Source organism: Brachionichthys hirsutus, chromosome 19 (genome assembly GCF_040956055.1).
Source record: "Brachionichthys hirsutus isolate HB-005 chromosome 19, CSIRO-AGI_Bhir_v1, whole genome shotgun sequence".
In the NCBI taxonomy this organism is placed as follows: Eukaryota; Metazoa; Chordata; class Actinopteri; order Lophiiformes; family Brachionichthyidae; genus Brachionichthys; species Brachionichthys hirsutus.
This window is the reverse complement of record NC_090915.1, coordinates 4916492-4935908: the sequence shown is the minus strand read 5'-3', so window position 1 is coordinate 4935908 and position 19417 is coordinate 4916492. Positions and strand designations below refer to the sequence as shown.

General features: G+C 43.6%; 2 protein-coding genes across 2 annotated transcripts; both read left to right on the top strand.

Annotated features, from left to right (window-relative positions):
* Positions 1-1153: 1153 nt before the first annotated feature.
* Positions 1154-13941, top strand: arvcfa (ARVCF delta catenin family member a). The gene is made up of 16 exons (XM_068753396.1): positions 1154-1174; positions 5300-5476; positions 7305-7879; positions 8311-8789; positions 8869-9052; positions 9147-9264; positions 9433-9601; positions 9938-9955; positions 10096-10167; positions 10841-10968; positions 11793-11943; positions 12036-12228; positions 12358-12469; positions 12716-12806; positions 13644-13720; positions 13849-13941. The coding sequence occupies exons 1-16, from the start codon at positions 1154-1156 to the stop codon at positions 13939-13941; spliced, it is 2658 nt and encodes an 885-aa protein (XP_068609497.1).
* Positions 13942-15820: 1879 nt separating this feature from the next.
* LOC137908966 (bone morphogenetic protein 10-like) lies at positions 15821-17716 on the top strand. The gene is made up of 2 exons (XM_068753397.1): positions 15821-16160; positions 16671-17716. The coding sequence occupies exons 1-2, from the start codon at positions 15821-15823 to the stop codon at positions 17714-17716; spliced, it is 1386 nt and encodes a 461-aa protein (XP_068609498.1).
* Positions 17717-19417: the final 1701 nt, after the last annotated feature.

The following is a 19417-nucleotide window of genomic DNA, read 5'->3' as shown; positions in this document are numbered from 1 at the left end:
TAACTCTGATTCGCAGTGATTGATTTTTAAAAAATGAATACCGATGTTTTAAAGTAAAAGCTCTTTTCTTTCAACTGATTTACTGAAACGCATTTCATCCCTTGATCCCTTGAAATGAGGAATCCAGTGTTCCTTTTGAGTTTTATTTGGCTTGTTAATGGTACAGTTGTGTACTGGGTTGATGTTATTGTAGAGGCAGGTAACGATAAATAAAGAATGAAATGAAAAATGAAGCTAGGGATTGACGGGGCTTCACGGAAAAACAACAGCAACTTTAAAATGCAGCAGTTTTATCTTGAAAAAAAATTGGATGACATTCCATCAGCAGGATTGAGTGCTGTTGATTTGTAAATGTGGCGAGATCATTGTATGTAAATGTATTTCTTTGGAATTAAGCAAGGACTTTTTTTAAATGAAAATTCATGGACAAACAGTGATGGAGGATAAAAAAAAAAGGGACTTGATCTTATTGGAACATTTTGTCCAGCATAGCTGCTGGCTCAGAAAGCTCTCCCTATTTGCTGCTGCGTATTCTGGACCTTCCATTCTCCTGCTCCATGCAGCACATGGGTGACACGGGACCGGACCAGTGCAGCTGCATCTGCTTGTGAACCCACAGGGGAATGATGCATATGTGTGTGTGTGTGTTTGTGTGTGTGTGTGCCAGATGCTCGTGCACAAAACGCTGTGGAGAAAAAAATATATAGAATGCGTAGCGCGCAGGGATTGCAGGGCTGCACTTACCTCAGCCTTTCACAGGCTCGGCATCACACAGTTGATTCAGCACCTTGGATAGCGCACACATGAACCGCAGCAAAGAACAGAGGGGCGAGTGCAGCAGTGAGAGGGAGCCCGTCGTTTGGTGTGTGTGTGTGTGTGTGAGAACATCTGTGTTGAGCAAATGTGTGCATGGTGCATCTAGTGTGTATTTGTGAGAAAAGGAAGAACAGAGACAGAGGCAGAGAGAGAGAGAGAAAGGGAGAGCGAGCGGACGTGTGTTGGTGTGAGCTGGGAGAAGGGATGGCTGTTCACGTTTGAACTGCCTCAAATGCTCAAAGGAAGAGTCGAGGCAAACGTTGAGCAGAAAGGCAGACATCTCACTCGGGGACGCATCTTGTTCCGTCATCTGCGGGGAAACGGAAAAGACCTGGCGATGCCTGCTGAAGGGAAAGAGGTAAGTGTGTGTGTTGGAATGGCTGGATTTGCTCTGTACACTCCCTCATTTTTTTTTATTTTGCCCGTCAGTTTTTTTTTTCCTTCTTCCTGCAGAGGACTGTAGCTTTCCGCAGCTTTGCGTTGTGCCAGTGAAGGAAGGAGGCGTCAGTCGCCTCATCTTCTCGCTGCTCAGTGCAAAGGGACGTGACGCTAACATCTTTATCACGTCTGTGTGTGCGTGTGTGAGCGTGTGTGCGCGTGTGCTTGTGTTGAAATAGGCAAGCATTAAAGGGGATAATCTTTATATATATAAAGAAGGGTTGCCCCCTTCCTCACCACGCCGTGGGGGGGTGCCGCACACACGCTGGTAAGTGTATTGCCATGATGTGTCAGAGGTACATTAAATCTGGCCATGCACCATTTAACTATTTAAGGATCAGTGAAAGGAGGAATCCAGGAGGGGTAACTTTGGCAATTATTCTGCTTCCTTCCCTCGTTTTCATGATTCAGTTTGAATCACTGAATTAAAGCAGGACACAAACGTAAAACGGGAAGAGCCTCTTCATGCATGTGTCGTGAACATTGCGCAGCGCCTCACTGATTCAACAAAAAGCGGCGAGTTCAGGCAAAGTTGTGACTGATGCCTTCTGACAGCAGTGGGTTTGACGCCATGTTTTATTATCCAGTGGACGCATCACCACAGTCACAGTGTGATCAAGACAAACTGCCAGTCAAGCCTGTTTCCTTCTCACGTTTTAATCACTGAAAAATGACTTGGGGGGGGGGGGGGGGGGGGGGGGCACTGGTTTGATTGCATTGCAGAGTGGCTGTCTCTCAAATCATTTCCTCTCTTTCTAAAGGATTCGTGACGAGTTAGAGTCGTGGATTACGGCTGTCGTGGCTTGACTCTGTCTCCCTGAATATCAGCCTGGCTGCAGCAGGCCTCGGCACAGCGAGCTGATGCTATCAAGATGCTAATCATGTCCTTCTGCCATCTGCATATATATATATATATATATATATAGATTCATCTCGCCCACCTGGGCGGTACGGTGTTTCCTTCCAGCTCGGGTCATCTACCAGAGGCCTGAGAGCTTGAGGGTGACGGAGATGGACGTTGTTCCTGGTATCTTCTGGGGCTGTTCACCCAGCTGGGGGGGTTACTGCCCCTAAGCAAGGCTAACTGTGTCCCTCTGGTTCTAGTCTACATGCTAATCTAAGCGCTTCTCAATTATTTTCTGTTACGACCCCCCTAGAAAGAAAAAAACTTTTTGCAAACCCCCCCAAAATACCACCTTGTATCATTATTAACATACAAAGAAATATGAAAACGAAATAAATATAGATCAACTTACAACAAAGAATAACTTTATTACCATTTTTTTTAGTCTGCAACAGAAAATATTTGAAGTGCATCAATTTGCCTGACTTTTTTTTTTAATACTTAAACTACAATTTTTACAATTAAATAACATCAATAAATAATAATAAATGAAAATTGATCAGCAACATTAACTAGGGAGCAAAAAATATAAAACACTTTAACCTACAAAACCAAAATGAAAAAACAATTGTGCTTTTAGCAGAATGAGGAAGTCAGGTCTTCCCAAAAAAAGCATGTTCTCCTTAGCTAGCCTTATATCCTACATCAACATCTCTTTAGCACACAGAAGATTCAAGAAAAATATTTAACAATTTGATTTTTGTCCTGGAAACCTTAATCTGAGACCATTTCTATTGACAGAGCCTAAATTAAACTTGCAACCATGGAAATAAATATATATATATATATATATATATATATATATAAAAAGTAATACATCTTATTTAACTGGTCTTCTGACAAAATGTGCCAATTTCTCACTGCATATTTGTGATATGCAGTGGATTTGAAATGAACAAAAATCCTGTAGTGTAAAACAACAGCATTATTGTTGATCGATTCTAATGTGTTGATTAATCCTTCCTACCATAAAAAAAAACAGATAACCGATCAAAGAACAAATGATGAAGGTGAAGATCAAAGGTCCAACTACAATTAAAGATTTCCTGGGATCAAAGGAAGCAAGACTATATATTTCAGCTGCCACTGTGAGTAGAGAACAATGGACAGATTTACAGTTGATAGTGTTCTAAACTTTCCGGATGAAGTTTATACTATGGATCTAAAAGAGATTGACAATGAGATCAAAGAGGTGAAGGAAAGATTGCAAATTCTTATTGCTATGAAGGCAGCAATTAAACATAAAAACTCCCCTGATGGTTGGTTTCGTAAAGGGCTGTTAGCAGTTGCTCGTTTCGTAGGCATGGTAGCTTCATGCCATTACTATTTCATCATATGAATTCAATTAAGGAACCCGGACTGAGTGGACCTTAGAATTGCATCACCTCTTTCCTCCACTCTCCCCGTCTCATCCCGTCCCTTTGTGGCTCTCACTATGCTCTCTCGCTGCTTCCTCAGATCTCCTGAGAACTTGATGATCCAGACTTTCTTCTAGAGACTGATGAGAACCTGGTTATAAACATACCAAGAACATTTTAGAACCTTTTGGGTGATGATCAGGATCACCATGTGGACGCTATTATTCTAAACTGTCCAGAGGTAGTTTATACAATGAGATCAAAGAGCTGAAGGAAAGATTGAAAATTCTTATTGCTATCAAGGTGGCAATTAAACATATACACTCCCCTGTACAGGAAAAAGCTGACTGTTGGTTTCGTAAAGGGCTGTTAGCAGTTGCTTGGATGGTCGGCATGGTAGGTTCATGCCGTTACTATTTCATCATATGAATTCAATTAAGGAACCCGGTTTCTGTCACCAGGACTAAGTGGACCTTAGAATTGCATCACCTCTCTCCTACACTCTCCCCATCCTCCACTTGCCCTCTGCGCCTTGGTTCCCGGTCTCCACGTCGCTCCCTGTCGCCTCCCGTCCCTTTGTGGCTCTCACTATGCTCTCTCGCTGCTTCCTCAGATCTCCTGAGAACTTGATGATCCAGACTTTCTTCTAGAGACTGATGAGAACCTGGTGTTTTGGGATAACTCTTGGTTATGGTTGGATAAGAGGGATAGAAAGAATGAGCACAAGTAAATCCACTGCACTTTCTCCTTATCTTCCTCCTCTCTCAGAGGAAGCTCGTCAACTTGTCGCAGCTCGTCAACCCTCGGCATTCAACTTTGCAACGCTGTTGACAACGACCAACGCACTCACGCCCACACACACCCACAAACACGAGTTACGTTAAGAAAAATTGAATGGGAATTTAAAAAAATAGTTTGCCAGAAATTATTGAAATTTCCCAGAAAATTCCCTCATGTGGTCCCGATCAAAAAACCCCCAACCATGTCGTAAAAAAATAAAAATAAAAAAAAATAAATAAAAAAAAGAGACGATTCCTTTTTGAAATAAATAGAAAGGCTCAGCCATATCAACATGCTGCACCAGAGCAACAGCTGGGATGGTGATTGAAGTGGAGGCAAATCAGGATTCAGTACAAAACACACACGCCGATGGCGCGCATCCATTCACGGCCCCGCGCTTCGTCAAGAGGCCTGCTTTCATAAGAGAGGGAGGAGCATCTGTTTAAAATCTGTTAAAGTAAAATGGCCAGTCTTAATAAAGGTCAGAAATACCTCAATGGACGGAGTTTTGTTTTTTTGTTTATCTGTTTACTCAAAAAAAGGACATGAAAATACCTTTTTTTTTTTTTTTTTTAGGTAGGGTAGGGTAGGGTAGGGCGTTCGATTTTGCCAATGAACCAGACAATGGCAGCCCCACGACGCTCCGTTACATTAATTCTCTGCCTGTTTTTTTTTTTGCCACCTGCTTTATTCACCAGGAGATAAAGCCAGGCCTCTGTGGAGGAGAGCTCCATTACAGATCAAAGGGTGACAACAAATTTCAGCATCACGGGGGGGGGGCGAAGCCGAAATTTGTTTATTTTTATTTCTCCTCAAAACAAGAAGGAAGCGTTGAATCAGTGTAAGAAGACGTGAATCTGACTCATCTGCCACCTTGCTTTCATTCGAGGGAGACTTTAATGTCGTGTTGTGTCATCACGGTGTCGCATCACGTAAAACATATGATGCTGGGGAGACGCCGTGCACTGACAGCGCCTTGCTCTCTTCTGTCTGTGTGGTGCAGGAGCAGAGTTCAGAGGGGCCTCCTGTGCTCCCTTTGTCTCAGGAGGTCAAAGAGACGACTCTGGAAAACTCCTCCACCGGTGACGAACTGGACACGCCCACCTCCATCGCATCCGCCGTGACGTCAACGAATGAGAGCTCGACAGAGACCGACACGCCTCAGCAGACAGACACCGAGGTTCATGACACTCAGATGACATGCGGTGGTGTAATAGAGCCTGATCTGATATATTGATCTGATATTTGAAGCAAATTTCTTAAAACCAATTACAAATAAGATTTTTTTTTCCATTTTCATTTATTTATTATATATTCTAGCTAGACCTTTGGATAGTATGATAGAAATATGAAAAAAAAAACAACAACATTATAATCTTTTTGCATCCAACATTACGACCCCAAACAAATCTATTTTAATGTAATTCGATGTGTAAGACTCGCACAAAGAGGCACAATGGTGAAATAAAACATTGTTTAAAAATGTAAAAAATAAAAAATAGAAGTGCAGTGTGCAAAAACATTCATCCGCCCCCGAGTCAGTACTTTGTGGAACTGCCTTTTGCTGCAGTTACAGCTGCAAGATTTTGGGGTTTGTCTCGATCAGCTTTGCACATCCAGAAACAGAAATGTTTTCTCAATCTTTCTTTGCAAAGCAGCTCAAACGCAGTCAGATTTGTTGGAGAACCACATATTGTCAATTGGATTTAGGTCTGGACACGTGAATATGTTTAGTTTAAACCGTTCATCGTAGCCCTGGTTTTATGTTTGGGGTCATCGTCCTTGCTGGAAGGTGAACCTCCACTCCAGTCTTGAGTCTTGCAGACTCCGAAAAGGTTTTCTTCTTGCACTGTATTTGGATTTTGATGACGCTCACCATGTGATGTGCAGAGATGGGCCGCTTGGTTTTGCAGTTGTGCCATATTCTTTCCATTACCAGATGATGGATTGAACAGTTCTGTGGGAAATCTTTTTTTTTTTTTTTTTACAGCCTAACCCTGCTTTAAATGTCTCCACAACTTTATCCCTGTCACCTGTCTGGAGTGTTCCTCGTAACTCATGATGCTGATTGTTCCCAAATGAGCTCTTAACAAACCTCGGAGGCATCACAGAACAGCTGAGATTACACACACACACACACACACACACACACACAGGTGGACTCTCTTTAGTCATCAGGTCGACATTTGATCATTCAGCAATCCCGAGGCAATTTCTGAAGGTTGCATACAGAGAAAAGGCGCTGAATGCATTTGCACCCCACGCTTTTCAGTAAAAAAATTAATAAATCATGTATAATTTTCTTTGTACTTCACAATTGTGAAGAGTTCCTTTTCATTTGAGTTTTGTAGGTGTCTGGTTTCCTCGAGTGTCTGTATGAAAGGTCCATTACAGGGACTAGAAACATAATTTTCAAGGAATATGACACTGAGTTTCACTTCTATTGATTAGGATGGAAGGGTATGTATTGCCTTCTGTAGGACTGATGCTATGGCATTTAAATCTATTTCACTGGGCTGCTCCACTCTTACAGGTTTCTGTGCCGTTCGCACAACAATCAGGATCAAAATCAATTTACTAAGCCAAACAATTGCATTTCCTGCAATTTACGCTGCATCTGAACAGTGTCTGCACCTAAAGTTGTTTCATCAGAATCCAACCTAAAGTCCTTTTCAACAAGGGAAATGATTATTCTTTGGCAGGAAAGAACAATTCCTGATTTACTGGTGGGATGTGTTGACATGATTGTGATTGATCATCTCTTAGAGAAAGGATTTATGACGGGCGCTAATGGTTCGATGAATTCTAATTACACATGTCGCCATCAGAAACATGTTTGGTCTAATCCACGTGAATTAGGAACAAAGAGTTCCTGTCCTGACTGTAAACACACCAATTTGGTGGCATTTAATTTTGGTCGAGGAAACCTTTTGGAGAAATGGGATTTTAAAGACCTACCGATTCAGCTTGCTTTATAGATAATAGCCGTGTTGCATCAATCCTTGTAGGAGTCCAAGGCCTTGGAACAGGAGGGTGAGTCGGCCCCCGGCGAGTGCCGAGGATCACCAGCGCCACAGCAGGGGAACGTCCAGACATCAGACGCAGCCGCTCTCACATCGACTCCAGAGCTTCAGGGCAACACTCCTATCGAGCGGCCCATTTGTGACGCCAAGACTGAACCTTCTGAGTCTGTTACACCGACAACGACGACCGCAGCGCCGACACAACCTGAGGCGAAAGCCCAGTCCAGTCAGCCGGTGAACCCCAACTTGCAGAAACGAGTATACACCCTCCCCGACAGTTACAGAGGCGTCGGGGGTGACTTGTGTGCGGGGTATGGGAGCCTGTCCCGCAGCACCCTGCGCGGCTATTGGCCCATCAATAACTTCCAGCCCGGGGCTCACCACACTTTGCCCTTCCTCCGGGACAGCTACGCCCACGCAGGCCTCAGCAGCCAGACAGAGGAGGACAGATTGAACGAACACGGAGAAAGCCCAGGTGCCAACTACGCAACACTCGGGGGGATCCACCAATTCCGGCCAATTACCACCATGGAACTCCTCAGGGAGCCCTCCAGAACCAGGCAAGGGGATGACCCATTAGATCATACGTTATTGATCCCACAGGACCAACTGTGTGTCTATCAACGGGACTCGTGGTTTCCATCAACTACAGATCAGACCGCACACGTATTCACATATTTGGGGAAGTAACTCTGTAACCTGGTGACTTGTCCAGGGTGTGCCTGGCCTCTGCCCGTTGTCAGCTTGGATAGACTCCAGCATAAAACTGGGATTTTTGATCCGGATAGCTGCCGAAGACAAGACGATTGAGGATTGTCTTGTTGCTTTAGCTTTATCGTATAAAAATAGAGTTTTCATACAGTTTGATCTTCTTATATCACCCAAATTGTGGATTAAAACGATCAAATTCTTAAAATTCCAGACTGATGGCTCTGTATTGCTGTTCTGATCCCAACATACTATTCATGAGTGACTTTCTTTGTCTCCCTAGAAGTGGATACGACGATGCGTTCATGGCCCAGCTGGAGGGGAACTTGAATCCTTTCTTCCAGGCCATGTGCCGAGCACAGACGCTGCAGTTCCCCCACAAACGTAGCAGCATGGTCAGCCTGGACAGCATCCGGAGAGACCCCCGATGGAGAGACCCTAACTTGCGCGAGGTGATCTCGATGCTGAGCCACCCGATGGACCCGGTCAAGTCCAACGCCGCCGCCTATTTGCAGCACCTGTGCTACGAGAATGATCGTGTCAAGCAGGAAGTGCGACAGCTGAATGGCGTGCCCATGTTGGTGAAATTACTGGATCATCCTAAGGCCGAGGTCCACCGCAAGGCCTGCGGTGCTTTGCGCAACATATCCTACGGCAAAGACCACAATAACAAGATGGCCATCAAAAACCACGATGGCATCCAAGCTTTAGTCAGGCTACTGAGGAAGTGCAGTAACATGGAGGTCAAAGAGTTAGCCACAGGTACAGGCCAATACCCTCCTCTTCCTCCCGCCGGGGCCATGCCGTGATCGTTGCAGCTTTTGCTTCGTCTTCCCTGCAGGTACCCTGTGGAACCTCTCCTCGCACGAGCCACTAAAGATGGTGATCATCAACAACGGGCTGCAAACGCTGACCGACGAGATCATCATCCCACACTCAGGCTGGAGGAAAGACTCACCCGACCCCTCCAAGCTGATGAGCGCCGAGTGGACCACGGTCTTCAAGAACACCTCGGGATGTCTGAGGCAAGTCTGACCGCTGGAACGTATGAGAACAACCAGTGGGGGTCGACTTTGTGACGCTGTTCTTGCAAGCTTACGCTAACGGAACCTTCTGCAGGAACGTCAGCTCGGACGGGGCGGAGGCTCGACAGAGGTTGAGGGAATGCGAGGGGCTGGTGGACGCGCTCCTTCACACCCTGCAGTCAGCTGTTATCAACAAGGACACCGACAATAAGGTTGCTGAACTGCACTGACTTAACGTTAGAGGCTTCTGTTTCAATCCAGTCATTTCAAGGGGAAAAATAATCACTTCATTTTGAGAACCAGAATTAGTTGGTGTGACGGCACCTCCCGCTGGCTTTATATATCCGATTGACGTGTCCCTGCCGTTGTCCTTCGTTTAGTCGGTGGAGAACTGCGTCTGCATCTTGCGAAACCTGTCCTATCACGTTCACAAAGAAATACCAGGGGTGGAGCGAGTTCAGGAGCCCCACGCCAATCACCCGATGAGGCCGGCGGGTCACCAGAAGAAGAAGAGCGAATCGGACTGTTTCGGAGGGAAAAGACCCAAAGGTTGGCCGCTCATCCCACTGGAAATGTTTCACATCCAGGCTGCCTGCCTCCTCAGATGCAGGAGATTAAGGCCGAGACTTTCATTTGCATTGCTCTTGATATTTGAGCCCAAATCAAATTTCCAATTCTTCAACCAACACTTTGAGTTGATTGTGGACCTTTTTGGTTAATGAAACAAATTTGACATCCCTGAGCCGAATGTGAACACGATGCGTTCAATTCCCCAGAGTCTCACCTCATGAAGGAGCTCTGTTTTATTCTCCTGCATCCTTTTCCTGCAACATCTAATCTTTGCGTTTCTTCTTTCTTCTTTTCCCTTCGGCCCGCATTCACCAGAGGAGTGGTTTAATCAAGGTCAGTCTGCCTGTTCATCCTGAATGGCGGTTCGATACCACCTTGAATTTACTGACATCTGTTGGTGCACTAATATAATGGACCTCGGTGTTGGTGTTTGTGTTTGTGTGCATGTGTATGTGTCTGTCTGTGATGTGCAGGTTGGAAAAATGGATTTGTGGACAGAAAATATGGTACAATGGATTTACCAAAAGGCTCAGAACTCATGAAAGGTATATCCCTAAAATAAAAGAAAATACAGCACCAACTTTGCATAAATATTGCACAAATACAAGCACAGAATGTGAAATATAGTCTAACCATGATATAAGCCGGACACACATTAGGCTCATAGCTATCGTCGTTATTATCATACAGCCCTTTAATCACGCATCAGCGCCTGCATTCTGTGTCACGCTATCTGCTTTGTGTGCATGATGTCGGCACGGCCTGAAAAATAATTGCTGTAAAAGCACGGCCACACATTGGCATGTAAAAAAACTGAAATAATTTTAAATGCACAGAATCTGGAATCATTTGTTCTGGCAGGCTCAGGCATTCTCTCATGATTCCGCATGACCTATGAACTCGTGCATCTTTATTTAGAAGCTTTATGAGCAGCTTCATGGCTGCAGAAGCCACGGATGCATTGTTTATTTAAGTTGCAGTAAAAAAGTGAGAAAATCTTTGGCTGTGAATATTGTGCCAAAAAGGCAAAGGTGCTTGTCTTCCTCCTCAGTCAGTGAATGCAAATCAGAATGGGAGAACCTGTTGCAGATCCAGATCAGCTTGATGCTACTTTTTCCAACCGTCCAAATACCAAATGGCTCATCATTAAAAGTCCTTTGTTGTCACTGATGCAGGGAATGCCATCCCTGAATTTATTTGTCTGCTTTTCTGTTCGAGGTTTGGAACTGCTGTATCAGCCCGAGGTGGTGAGGCTCTACCTGTCGCTCCTTACCTGCAGCCACAACCACAACACCGTGGAGGCGGCCACAGGAGCGCTGCAGAACCTTGCAGCGGGAAACTGGGCGGTGAGCTGAAACAGAACAAGTTCTAGACTTTGCAGAGACTCAGTCGGGCCAGAAACTGAAAAATGACTCTTTGCAATGAGGTGACACTTTTAAATGGCCCATCCACACGGAACTCGTTCCTCCTCATGCGTATTCGCTGTGTATTGCCTCGGTGCCCTTCTACTTTATTTATGAGGAGCGGTTTAAAATGTATTCTGTACCTGTATCATCAGTTAGACGTAAATGCATTTGGACGTCGATTTGAAGTCACAGGCAAACAAGCCATTATCCTCAGGCAGCTGTGCCGGGCAGTGTCCTCTGTGGTCGCAGCTTTTTGTTTGCCTTTGTCTTGAGTTTCTGTTTCTGATGGAAGCATCAATATTCAAGTGTGCAGAATGAGTCAGATGAAGGGGTTGATCATCTTAATCCAACTGGACTCCCCTAGATTGACTGTGCCAGCAGCCCGAATGATCAAAGGCCACTTTCGCTGCGAGATCCCCAGAGCGACTCTATAGAGCTGTCAGATTATGTGCTTTGCCAAGATATACTGCCACTGCAATGAATGTCACTGCAACTTAAGATCCATGCAAGGTCTCTGCTCAGATAAAATAATTTTTTATTGTGGGGTTTTGAAAATTACATTCCTTCACATGCAAGAGAGACAATGAGAATGAGGTTTTTTTTTTTTTACATGTGCTATCGTGGCAACGGCAATTTATTTCCGCATCGTTCTTGTTGTGATTTTGGGTGGGGTTCAGAAAGGCAGTGACAAGAAGCAAGTCCCTAGATGTGAAACATGTCTTTAAAAACGGTGCGTCCGTTAAAAGCTCTGTCGGCTTTCGCAGTGGTCCAGCTACATCCGAGCCACTGTGAGGAAAGAAAAGGGCCTCCCTATTTTGGTTGAGCTGCTGCGCTCAGACGTGGACAAAGTGGTGCGAGCTGTGGCTGTCGCCCTACGCAACTTGGCGATGGACAGGAGGAACAAAGACCTGATAGGTACAGACTCCTTATAGCTGTGATCGGCATGAGCTCGGCTCCCTTACCTGCCTCTCGTGCTTTTTTTGTGTGTCTCTCTGCTGTCACCACAGGGAGCTATGCCTTGAGGGACCTTGTCGGCAACCTGCCGTGTGGGCAGCAGCATCCGGCGAAGAATCTCGAGGGTGATACGGTGGTGTCTGTTCTGAACACCATCCATGAGATCATTACTGATAACCCAGAGAACACCCGAGCTCTCATACAGGGTCACGCTGTTCAGAAACTAGTGGCCATCAACAAATCAAGGTGCTTCAATAGCCTGCGTGTAACTGTCAGCCCATAGCTTTGTTTAGTAAAAAAAAAAAAAAAAGCACACATTTTCCATTTATTTATTTGACATCGTTATTTACACGCTCTTGGTGATTTTGCCGTCAGCCAATCGGCACGGGAGACGAAGGCAGCTTCCCATGTGCTCCAGACAATATGGGCCTACAAGGATCTGAGGAACGCGCTGAGCAAGGCAGGATGGAACAAGTGTCACTTTAAGGTACTTATTACTGTCTACAAAATCAGCATGCATAATGTATCCGATAAAATACTTTAGGGTAAAACATCCTTTGCGGCGATGTTGCGATGACTAAATAAATAAGTAGCTGTATGCCACTGTGCTTTAATTCATTTATTCATTCTTCAACATTAAGGTGTGTTACCATCTGAAATGAAGCAGGCATTTATAAAATCAGAACAAGAGAAAAGCACATCCAATAACATAATTCCATTTTGACTTTCCAAGCCGACGTCATCTACTGGAGGGACTAAAAAATCCAAGGCTGGGAAGAAAGGCAGCGACGACATCACCTTGCCTCTCATGGACAAAAACCAAGGTCGGAAAGATATTTGGGTTTTATTCAGCCAGTAAAATATTATTCAGTCACAATCTGAATGTGGAAAAAAAGTGTCCTCCAGCTCAGAGAAGCGAAATGCTTAAAAACAAGACTGCAGAAGAATGGGCATGTTCAGCACCAAACATAGCCTTAAGCCAATGATGTGCTGCCAAGGTTATCAGCGCCGCTGACTTATTAGCCTGAGCAGCCTCTCCCAGAGGCAGAGCAGCCGGGTCACGCATCGCCAGTCACATTTCATTTGTTCCAAGAGGGCACTCACATTTCCACGTCAAGAGTGGAACCAGAGCTCCCCACTGAAAAAGGGCTTTTTTTCTTCCCTCTTAAGACCTTAAACGTGAATTAAAACCTTCCTTTTAGAATATGAATTTTTGTGGGAATAGATAAACATTAAATTAATTAATGGCTTTAACCACAAAGTCCCGGAACTTCATAGATAATCACTGGGAAAGCTGCAGCGCGATGGCCGAGCCTGCGCAGAAAGAACTGCTCATGGAGTAATGCATTCTTTTGGTTGCTGGTTAATGTCAAGGTGAACTGACTGAATATCCTTTTGCATTGATCTTACGCCTTCACTGACATTCATCTAATGTGTCCGGTAATGAACGTTTTGGGGCGGCGTCATCCTGGGACGCCTCGGCGAGCTGCCGATTGAGGGAGTGAATGAGCCCATCGTTTAAAAGAGCAGGCAAATGTTTCTGTAGAAAGCGATTCATATAATGTCTCCATTTTCTTTTCCTCGCTTTGCGTATTATCTACTTTCCCACAGCCTTGCTTTATTTATTTGATGCTAATATGAGTCATCGTTTTAATTTGCAGATGTTTATGCTACTTTGGAGCCGAATGATAGAGTTGGAGATGGAAAGGGAACTGTTGTTGAAAGAGATGCCCACCAGGTAATCTGTATTTGAACCTCCTCAATACTACTACGACGACTACTACTAACTACTACTACTACCACTTTGTCTACACATATCCATAACATCACGTCATCTATTTTGTTTGCATATATCCTGACCTATAGGCAATAAGTGAGAGGAAGCACTTCATCAGAGCTGGCAGGCCTGCAGTGGGCCTGATGGACAACAAGCCCCCACCTCTGGACTCCTGGGTGTAATAATGACAACATGGCAGTCCAGGCCAGTCAAACCGGTCAAATCCTTAGAGACACTTTTCCATTGGTGAAACACAGATTTGCCCCATCAAGTCATTCTTGTACAAACAGACAAACACATTTAATTAGAAAGAATGCGTTTATAGGAAATAATGTTGCAAACATTTACAGATATATTACAGATGTATTTATTATATGGAAGTAGATTCAAAGGATTTGGACATTTAGGACGATTAAGTGTCTGAAACTTAGAATGCATTATAACTGACACCCGAAATAACTAAATATGCAAGAATCATGACTCCAAAGAATATACAATTTACAGTTTGTATTTTAAAGCTACACTAAGTATGAGATTCTTAATACAGTAATTCTCTTCACGCCTAAAGTGACACGTGGGTCTGTTTGATGTCCGTCTCCATGGTTTCTGAGATTAGAACGATAAAATATTTTTGGTGATTTTTAGAATCAGAATCAGAAAAAAACCCCATTTGAATCAGAAACTAGACGATTAAAATTAGGCGGCAATCAAAAACACACATCATGATGGAATTCAATTTATTGTCGATAAACCTAAATCTGAATAGACCCGGAGGTCATTAAAATCCTCTCTATTCCATTTGTTTTGATAACAGGCAAAATGGGATTGTAAATCTGTAACAAAGGACTGTTAATATTCTAAATGAAGGTATTTATATTGTAATATTTATTGTAATACTCATGTTATTGATTAAAGGTCATTAATGTGTATTAGCTAAAACTCATACATAATCTCACAGTCAAATCAACTCTGCTTTGCAGTGGTCTTTATTTTATTTTGCATTGCGATGTGAAATGAAAATGAAAATAAATGATGTGCATAATTACTCTTTTTTATTTATTTATTTCTACATTTTTCTACTATAGATTTTATTCTACTCAGTGAAACAACCAATCATATTTATTCTATTCTAATAGGTGCTCTTACTACATCACGATTTAAATGAAGAAGCATTGCAGTGCCTGATTTTTGATCATGTCACATGCAGGATTCAAAAAAAAGACTGAAGTTCAAACAGCAACTCGGGTTAGGATGCATTTGTCAGGCATAAAAGAGGTCAGGCACTCGGTATGATATGCAACTTTTCAAAAACACTTTTCAAAACAGTCTCGACTGTCACAAACTGAAAGTCATAAAGGAGGAACATACTGAACATATTTTCCATGCTGTGACCAACTCTTTCACAACAAATATCTAAAGTTATTTACATCCCACGCCGACTTCAAACTAACACCGCCTTTTTTTAAGGAATTGCTCTGGTTATTTTGTCAAATTACTTTGTTTGCCCCCCCCCCCCACACACACACACAATTTCTTTTTGATTAAAAGCAGTTACCAAGTGCCTCCTCATGCTGGAAAACGTTGAGTCTCTGTAGAATAAAGAGACCTGCTCTTTTTGGTATTTAAGTTGATCTATATACAATAAAATAAAATAAAATAAACATTTGTTTCCAGCATGATGCAGCAGACTCATAAATCAAGGGTGTTAATCTAAAGACGCTGTAAGGAAACGTTTTGTAGGCTGTAAATGGCGATAAAATAAGAGAACAAAGAAATCAAAATCTGCGGAAATCATGGATAGTCCTTACTTCCTGTTGGCGGGGAGAGAGAGAGAGGAGGGCCGAACATGTCAGCGCAGCCCTGCCCTCGGAACCAAACCACAAGATCAACAAGGACAAAGCCGTTTTCTCATTGTCCCCAACAGCAACCGGCTGTCCGCTAATGAAGGAGAGTCGTTACTCGAAAAGGTTGAACCAGTTTGCAGATTCACTCCAAAGGATCCGTCACATCTCCTCGTCCGAAAACACTGTCTCTGGATTTAAATTGCTCTTCCTCTCAACTATGACCGTTTCACTCCGCTCCATTCTTGCGTTCGTCCGCTCAGCGAGCGTCCTGCTTCTGATGTTGACTGGTTTGAGCTTGAGCAGTCCCATCAGGTCGCCTGAGAACCATCACAGGGCGTCAGTCAGTAGGGGCGCGGGTGTTAATCCGCTACTTGATGCGCAGGACTTTCTGAGCCATTTTCTGTCCACAATAAACGTCACAGAGCTGAGGCCCCAGACCAGGTCCCTATCTGCCCATGAGGAGCCACCAGAGTTCATGCTGGAGCTGTACGACCGATTTACCCACGACTCCGCTGCTGTGCCTTCGGCCAACATTGTGCGAAGTTTCAAGAACGAAGGTACAAACTTGTAAAACGTATCGGCTGCACAACTATCTTTAAGTTGTTGTGGTAGAGAGGTCCGCTTTAGTTTTGTTCCCAAGTGGTCAAATGCATTAAGATTTGGGTTGTAGACTCGGCCCAGAGGCCACCCTAGAGGTTTTTGACGAACTCGGGGATGAGACTCAACAATCTTTTAAAAGTTACATAGTTGCAGCTTTAAAGTTTGTCTGTCATATTTTTGGAAATTGTGAAAAAAAAATTAAGAAATTAAATTGTGCTCATATTTGTCATTAGAATAACTTAAATATTTAAAATATTGGCGAACTCTGATTTATGAAAATGCTATAAATGTGAATTGTTTTCATTCAAACAAGACTTGATGAGAAATATGATGACAAAATAAACACACCTATTAAAGTTTTATCGTTATTGCATGCAGCTTGATTCCTAACGATCAAACTTGACTTTTGGTCACAGAAACATTCCAAAGACATTGAGGCACACTTGTTGATATTTTTTTTATTTCAGATTCCTCCCCATACAGTATAACAGCCCAGGGTGTCAGGATATACCCTCTGCTGTTCAACGTCTCAATGTGCCATCATGAGCACATAATTACAGCTGAGCTTCACCTTTTCACCCAGGTCCAGAGGGCCCACAGACCACACGCCGGCATCGACTCCAAGGTGACCATCTACAAAACACACGAGGGCACTGCTTGGGAAAAAGAGGCGGGGAACAAAGGGAGAAGGAGGGGCAAAGGGGAGGTGGTGGAGATGAAGGATTTGGAGGAACTGGTGACAAAGCATATCCATGCCAAAGATAACAGCTGGGTGTCGTTTGACCTGACTGATGTGGTCAGACGCTGGCTGAAGTCGGGGTGTGCAACTCCCAGGCTAGAGGCGCGCGTTGCAGTTCTGAGGTCAGAGAAGGTGGCACAAGACGGCGTGCCAGAGGCGGGCAGGAGGTTGGTTGAGGTTGATATCGACAGGAGCTTGGAGGGGAAACACAATGCAGTGATGGTCGTATTCTCTGAGGATCAGAGCGGAGGCCAAACACTGGACAAGCAGGAGCTCGACCAGATGATCCAACACAAGAATGACCTTCTCGGAGACATGGGCTGGAAACGACAACCTTTCGGGGGGCGCGTTAATCGCAACGGTGACCGCGCTAACCGGGGTGAGCGGGGCTCTCTTCTGGAGCTGCAGCCCAAGCTTAACTATGACGCACCCTCCCGAATGCGCCGCAGCGTTAAGCGCGAGCCGTGCAAGAGGACGCCACTCTTTGTGGATTTTAAAGACATTGGCTGGGACACGTGGGTCATTCAGCCTCTGGGCTATGAGGCGTATGAGTGCAATGGTGTTTGCAACCCACCTATGACCTCTGAGGTCTCGCCTACTAAACATGCCATAGTGCAGTCACTGCTGAGTGTTAAAAGTCCAGAGAGGGTATCGCGTGCCTGCTGCGTGCCCACGAAGCTGGAGCCCATCTCGCTCCTTTATCATGAAAACGAGGCTGTCACATTCAAACACAAGTATGAGGGCATGGTGGTGGCAGAGTGTGGCTGTAGATAGTCCTGTATCATCTATCTATCATCTATCTATCATCTATCTATCATCTATCTATCATCTATCATCTATCTATCTATCTATCTATCTATCTATCTATCTATCTATCTATCTATCTATCTATCTATCTACTTTCTATCTATCTATCTATCTATCTATCTATCTATCTATCTATCTATCTATCTATCTATCTATCATCTATCTATCATCTATCTATCATCTATCTATCATCTATCTATCTATCTATCATCTATCTATCTATCATCTATCTATCAATCTATCTATCATCTATCTATCTATCATCTATCTATCATCTATCTATCATCTATTTATCATCTATCGATCATCTATCTATCTATCATCTATCTATCTATCTATCTATCTATCTATCTATCTATCTATCTATCTATCTATCTATCTATCTATCTATCTATCTATCTATCTGTGTAAAAACACAAGTCTAGACTTAGTTGTAAATTAGGGACGGACACGAATCTGTGCTATGTGATGTATAAATTTGTAATGTACAAAGGTAAATCACTTTTTATGATATTATTGTATAATGCGTATCCTGCAAAGTCCTTTCACACAGCGTTTACCTTTCAGAATACGCATCACACCTAATTGTAAATGGCAGCAGCTGGATGCATTCTGACAAACATGGTATGAATGTGAAACAAAAGACAACCTAAGTTATGCTACTCGTCTGGATAGCGTGTCTCAGATGAGACTAACTCCATATTGTAGGGTCACATCAAGAGATTAATACTGCAGCTTTGTTGGGATATCATCTAAAACAACATTCTTGTGAATACTTTGGAATATGTTTGCGTTTGTTTGGATTATCCCCGTTGCAGCGTTGGATGATGATCTTCTGAAGAATTCTTCCCATCTTCATCTTTTTCTCCAGAAATGACTCCTATAACTGAAACGTTCCTTCGTACAAGCTATATATCAGTCAGTCAAAAATGTCAAAGTCAAAATGCTGCTGCAGATTTGTAAAGAGCATTGCTTGTTCCTGTGTTCTGAATGTCGGAGACACTAACAATATTTAATAATTACTACAAAAATGTGACTTTTTTTTCTTTCTCCCTTCTCTTTTTGCTTGATAAATATCCGAATATATATCTTCAATGAATTTTAATCATCATTTGTGGCTTTTTGGCTGTAAAATGCACAATTTATCTTCACACCTCGGAACGATCGTATCCCGCTTTTGGTTCTCACGCCGACATTAATCTTGTACGGTTGCTCAAATAAAACATCCGAAAACGACACATTCACTGAGTGATATTTTTTTTGACATCTTGAACGCCCCTGTTTCATAGTCAGGTTATCGCAGCGCTCTCAGCCTAACAGCAGCCTTAATCACCGTCCCTCCAGCATCACATGCCTGGCGGGCCTCAGCTCTGCCCGCTTCCATGCCATAGCGATAAGGAGGTGTCGGCGCCTGGAGTCTTGTGGACTGTCACTCAGGATGAGACACCGCTCCAAGTGGCTGTATTTGTGAGAACCTGGTGTCAGATTCCTGGTCTCCAATGCCAACATGCTCTATTGACAATCCTTCCATCGGGTTGCTTTGTGCCCTCTGAACCCTCCCACTTCTTTTTTTCCCCTGACAGGCGCATGCTGACTGCCCTTGTCAAGGCCTCGACAACTGTACAAATGGAAAACAAAAAAATACATTCAACATCATCACCTGGCTTC

Coding starts and splice junctions, on each gene's coding strand:
- arvcfa (XM_068753396.1), top strand. CDS start 1,154: ATGCCTGCTGAAGGGAAAGAG. Junction 10,168..10,840: donor AGGCTCAGAACTCATGAAAG/GTATATCCCTAA, acceptor TTTCTGTTCGAG/GTTTGGAACTGCTGTATCAG. Junction 10,969..11,792: donor TTGCAGCGGGAAACTGGGCG/GTGAGCTGAAAC, acceptor CGGCTTTCGCAG/TGGTCCAGCTACATCCGAGC.
- LOC137908966 (XM_068753397.1), top strand. CDS start 15,821: ATGACCGTTTCACTCCGCTCCATTCTTGCGTTCGTCCGCTCAGCGAGC. Junction 16,161..16,670: donor GCGAAGTTTCAAGAACGAAG/GTACAAACTTGT, acceptor TTTTTATTTCAG/ATTCCTCCCCATACAGTATA.